This window comes from Syngnathoides biaculeatus, chromosome 2 (genome assembly GCF_019802595.1).
Source record: "Syngnathoides biaculeatus isolate LvHL_M chromosome 2, ASM1980259v1, whole genome shotgun sequence".
NCBI lineage: Eukaryota > Metazoa > Chordata > Actinopteri > Syngnathiformes > Syngnathidae > Syngnathoides > Syngnathoides biaculeatus.
The window spans coordinates 22100523-22106668 of NC_084641.1; the positions used below are offsets into that span (position 1 = coordinate 22100523).

At 43.3% G+C, this 6146-nt stretch overlaps 1 protein-coding gene across 1 annotated transcript; it reads right to left on the bottom strand.

Moving 5' to 3' along the window:
• Positions 1-350: 350 nt before the first annotated feature.
• Positions 351-5186, bottom strand: ndufb11 (NADH:ubiquinone oxidoreductase subunit B11). The gene is made up of 3 exons (XM_061809292.1): positions 4816-5186; positions 2025-2155; positions 351-582 (listed from the first exon to the last, which is right to left on the bottom strand). Exons 1-3 carry the CDS (start codon positions 4987-4989, stop codon positions 453-455), a joined length of 435 nt encoding a protein of 144 aa, XP_061665276.1. The 5' UTR covers positions 4990-5186; the 3' UTR covers positions 351-452.
• Positions 5187-6146: the final 960 nt, after the last annotated feature.

Consider the following 6146-nt stretch of genomic DNA (forward strand, 5'->3'; position numbering starts at 1 on the left):
GTTAATTTATCCGATTCATCTAAGAGTTATGACATCATAGGAAAAGGGAATCCTGGGACTGTGGTGACATTATCACAAACCTACCTTGGGTGGGAGCACCGGCTCAAAATAAATCTTCCAAAGAGTAAGGGGTTTTGTGAGCATATACACAATACTGCCATCTGCCGACATCTCTCCACGCATTTCTTTAGTGTGTGTTTTCATGGGACTTTTTATTTTAAAACCATTCTTTCAGAAGAACATTTGCGAGGTCACACACTGAGGTTGGATGAGAGGACCTGGCTCGCAGTCTCTGCCCCACACTTCATACCAAAGGTGTTCAGGATTCAAAATAATTTTGTTTGATTCACTTTGAGAAGCACGGCCTATGCATTTTATTTACAGAATCCAACAGTTTACATTTTATTTTCTAATAGTGAAATACAAGATTTGTGAAATGCAGTAAGTTCACTCTACTCCTCTCCAGGATTGGGAAGAACAATTTTTTGGGGGTCGTAGTAGTTTTCATCAATCAGAGGCAAACCCTCCTTTTCCCTCTGGAGGATCAGACGTTCTGCTTCCCTTCTGGCCCACTGCCGCATCCTGTAACACAAATATTGAGAAAATGAATAAGAGAATGAGTGGGATAAAATGAAGGACACATCCATTTTAATATCCCAAATACTGCTCCTAACCACACACACAAAAAAAAATGGAATATGGCCAAAATAAAACGGGAATCTGTGATCCTACGTTAGGGTAAACATTTGCGGTGCAATGGATAATCTTTGAGCCACGATCTTCAAACACGTGGTCCACAGACTGGTTCAAGAGTATATGCGCACGGTGTGGCGTCACCTTCATACCTTTCTGGTTGATGCCTCGGAGGCATTCGTGTCAAAAGATCCCACAAGTAGCTTATGTTAGCTATTATGAGCTAATGTCTACATTTGCAGAACTACTCCTGAATAATGCGAATTACCCATGTTGCTATTTTCCATCCATCCATTTAGTTAGCCACTTATCCTCACAAGGGTCGCGGGAGTGCTGGGGCATATCCCAGCTCTCAACGGGCAGGAGACAAATAACGGTCGCACTCACAATCAAACCTTGGGGCAAGTTAGAGTGTCTGATTAATGTTGCATGTTTTTGGGATGTCGGAGGAAACTGAAGAGCCTGGAGAAGGCACAGGGAGAACATGTAAACTACACACAGGCGGGGCCGGGATTTAAACCTGGCTCCTCAGAACTGTGAGTTTGTGTCAAACCGTGAGTCATTTATTTACATATTGGTATTTGTATTGAGGTGAAAAGATTGATGGATTCCAGCAAAGGTTAACGTGTTGCCGAACACACTTCCACGTTCACGAGCCGTCGAAACCGTCACTATTTGGGATTTATTCCTGATGAGAACAGATCCAGCAACAAAGTATGCGTCCAAACTTTTAGACACTTTCAAACTTTTCTGTGTAAATCTCGACGACTTAACTCACCAGATCCATGTGTAGATCCAGTTGTCCAAGAAAAGCGGAAGCGAATTAACAGTCCAATTTCTTATCGGCGAAAATATCGACTTCGGCATTAAGTATGGGTCCTCTATGCCAGGTGTCTCTCATTTTTCGTTCGTTCCTTCGTTTATTATCACAACGGTACCGGAGAAAACTCTGGGCGTTGTGCTATAAGACGTATTTTCACGTAGACTCCAATTGACTTAGCATTGAGCAATGCTTAGCTTGACCAGCAATATGGCGAGGTAAACAAAAGTCACGTTATTTTATGACATAGATGCACAAGCTCTATACTAGAAAGACAACCCCAAAGTGAAAGCCTCTCTTTCCCAATTGAGTGTGACGGCTTGTCATGGCTGCTCAGCTCCCCACATGAAGGGGTCACTGTGCCTGTTGGCTGAGCCCACAGTGACTGTCAGTTTCTCTTTGCTCGGAGGAAAAACTCAGTAGTAGAATGTTCCAATTCTTGACCTTTTGAAGCCTAATAATCATAATATTACCTGAGAAATAGCAAAAAAATACAATAAAAGGAACCTACCCATGGTCTGGTAAGTAATGAACGAAGGTTCCTCCAATGACAAGACAAACAGAAATGCCAAAGAAGAAGCCCACTCTCATGTTCCATACATCAACCACCGGGTCACTGGAAAAGCCATGGTAATCTGGATTCTGTAAAAACAATAATTCAGAATCTATTAAGACATTTGTCAAGAAACCTGTCTCACTCTCAGTAAATCCCACAGTAAGTACATCACAATTTGAACACAAAACTGCAGTACACCAACAACGAGATGTTTTCCAAAATGACTATAGTCATTGATTCCCAACTGGTGTACCATGAAAGATCATCAAGGGTGGTTTGTGAAAATGATCAAATTTTATTTCATTTGTCCAAAAATGATTATTTATTAAAAATACATCAGTGTAAACCAGCAACGTACGGTACAATTGCAGCAGTAACAAGCAGTGTGAAAGTTCTCAAGGGTGGGTAGGAGGCAACCAACAATGTTTTTGCAGTGGACAGAGGACCAAACCTTGGGGCGCCCTATGGATGGTGTTGCATGTGGATGAGGTGGTGTCCCCCAGCCTGACCCTCTGTAAATCCACTGAGAGATGGTAGGCAAGACATTGAACTGGAGAAGCTTGGTGGAGAGGACTTCAGGGATGATAGTGTTAAACACAGAGCTTGAAGTACACAAATGGCATTCTCGCGTAGGTCTCTGTCCCGTCAAGGTGTTCTAGAATGAAGTGCAGTCCAAATGGTGGCTGTCATACATAGACCTGTTTACTTGGTAGACAAACTGTGCAGGGATTCTTGCAGGGGTCCTGTGACGCTCTTGAGGTGGTCCAGCACGTGCCATTCAAGGGGCATCATGAACATAGATGTCAGGGCGACAGGCCTGTAGTCATTCAGACCCCAGGTTGCTTGGGGACTAAGATTGTGGAGTGTTTGAAAGAGGATTGTACTTGACGCAGTTCCAGTGATTCGTTAAAGATATGTTTGAACACTTGAGAAAGCAGACTTTGAGGAAGGATGGGGACACGAGGTCTGGCCCTGACGCTTTGTTGACCTTTTGTCGTTTGAAGAGAGCATCTCACATCCTGTTCAATGCAAAAGTCAGAGGTGGGGTGGTGCTTGGTGATATGGCTGGGTGGGTGTGAAAGTGTTCCTTTTCAAATCAGCGATAGTTGTATAAGTTGTCATCTAGTCCTTTATAGTTCTCTGACGGGAGGGGGTTTGCTTGTAGTTAGTTAGCTATTGTGATCTACCCCAGATCGACCTGGATTTGTTTGCCGTGAACAGTTTTTCAAACTTTTCTGCATAGCTTCTCTTTGCGACGTTAAATTCTTTAGTTAGCTGGTTTCTGACGCAATAGACTGTTTTCGAGTGCCATCACACACCTTCCGAGTTAGAATGTGAGCGCCATCTTGGTTTGGTGAATTCACGTAAACACACGTAACTAACCAGGAATCGTTTCAGAAAGCCATATGAATGGGGTGCACTGCTATGTTATCTGTTGCTCAAACGTGCATTGAAAAGCATCTTTCTTTCGACTGCCAGCTGTGATCAAGAACCAGTGCGAGAAAACGGTGCAATTAGCAACCAAACGGCGACAACTGTGGCTGTCTCATATTAGTAGAGCCGATGTAGCAGCCAAGCACAATACTCGTGTGTAAATCCACTGCATGTCTCCAAAATCAGTATTTTCTGTTTCATTAGAATAAGTTTGCAAAAACGGGTTACCGCACCGCTAGCTGTTTCGTGAGTCGAGTTAAAAATGTAGCTGTGGAAGTGGAGAAAAAGGTGCGGGCTCCACTTGGGACTTGTCCCGGTCGAACCTCTCTCTCTCCCTCTTGGTAACAACGGGGAAAATAATAATCCACACCTCTTTCGTTGGTATAATCAACATAATTTAACACAACGCTGACTATAATCCCGCAGTACATATTTAAATTGCATTGTGTGGTAAACTAACTTTAGCAGTGTGGAGACATGGGTTGCTTACAATGGATACCGCTGAATCACAAACCTAGCCTAGCCGTTGATGAATTGGTTGTAGGCCTCCAGACTTTTGTAATTCTTTAGTTGGTCCACGGTATAAGCGCTCGTCAAGAAGGGGAAATAGTTGACGACGTCTGGATAGGTTACCGACGTCCACAGTTGTGTGCTCCATTTGTGTTTCTCCAAGGCATATGGATCTATTGTTGATCAAAGCACACTTCTTGTTGTAATAGTTTCTTGAAACAACATCTAATGAGCACCTACAACTTTCCAAAGTCTTTTTAGCCAACATGCGTCACTTTTAACAGTCGTCCGAACATTTCTGTAACTCTGGTCTATATGCAAAGGCATTGGAGTGAACAGCGCGTCAGTAGAGTGGACCCATCCAACACGGCCAGGTGCCCCGGATGTAGTCACGTGGTCGAAAACAGTATTATAAAACTTCGATCGCTGTCGTCTTTAGCTTGGCAGTGAACCACAATTTGTTGTAATTGAACGTGCAAAATATCGTTGCTGGTTCACAGAAACCGATACACTATACTGATACTGTGTAACGGTCTGTGTATTCAACTAGGCTGGCAGATGAAGTTTCAATGACACTCCAATCTGTGAATTCTAAATAGTCTTGAAGTTCTAACTTTGGTTCATTTGTCCACTTCTTCACCAGGCTTAAAGCAGCCTACGGTTTGCACTGGTGAATGTGGAATGATTTGTGACATTAACATTATCTACAGCAACAAGACAATCGATTGTAACATATAGAAATCTTGTTGTTTGTGCAGTAAGCGTGAATGAAGACGAAGTGCGTAAAATGAGAGAAACTCACCTTGACAAAACGGCTGACCTCGCCATGGCTGCCACTCGGTGCAGCCTGCGGCATCTCGGTCACAGCGGTCGCACCGGCAGCGCCGCTCTGCTTCGATTGAGATACGCACCGAATCGGCATACGAGTGCTTAAGGGTGTCAAAACTGGCCCGAGACGTGCCAGCCGGGTCAACATTTTGCCTTGTTTGTGAGAGACAGGTCTGGCCCGGAAGAAGAAACAACAAAGTCGGCCTTGCCGGGCCACCTTCTTCTCGGTGAACTATGGCTGCTCATACGTTACCAATGTCGCATTACCGCCCCCTCTGGAGTCACACGCTCCCTGCAATTCATTTCCCCTCGCTGTCCCCCTAGATCAGCAGTCGGCAACCCGCGGCTCCGGAGCCTCATGCGGCTCTTTCATCCTTATAATGCGGCTCTGATTGGCTTGGGAAAATAAATTACTAAAAAAATTTTTTTGTATTTAATTGAAGTGCGTTTTATTTGTGTTAGTTTTTATATTATTTTAGTTCTAAATTTGAAGATTGTGATCTTGAAATATTAAAATATTAATTAAATTATTTGATATTATTTTTTCGTCGCTCAAAATAGACGTCACACTGCGGAAGCGGGTATACCCGCTGAAACGCCGTCTATTTTGAGCGACTTTCAAGCCCGGCAAAGCCAATGGAGAAACATGCTGCGGTAAAGTAGTAGAAGTTTTTTTTTTTCTTCATTTTAGATGTGCGGCTCCCAGTGTTTTCTTTTCCGTGGAAACCGGGTTCAAATGGCTCTTTCGGTGTCAAAGGTTGCCGACCGCTGCCCTAGATATTGCTGTTTATCTAGCAATGTTTAATTTGATTTGAAAAATTGGCTCATTAATTATAACTATCCATCCATCCGTTTTTCGAGCCACTTATCCTCACTCGGGTCCCAGGAGTGCAGGAGCCTATCCCAGCTCTCATTGGGCAGGAGGCAGGTTACACCCTGAACCGGTTGCCAGCCAACGGGGCACATAGAAACAACCACTCCCACTCACAATCACATTTAAGGGCAATTTGGAGTCTCTAATTAATGCATATTTTTGGGCAGGGCTGGGATTTTACCTCGGTCCTCAGAACTGTGAGGTCAACGCTCTAACAAGCTGCTCAACTGTTGCACCTACTGATAACTGATTTATTAAAAACAAGAAAGTTTTAAAATTGTAATGCATTACTTTCTCAAAATAAACGATTTTACTCATTTTCCCTACTATTTATCATTTATAGTATTTTGCTATTTTCTTATCATTTCAAAACAAAAGAATCTGTTGAGCACAAATGTTTATCCGCCTCTTTGTTCGAAGCTGACCAGACC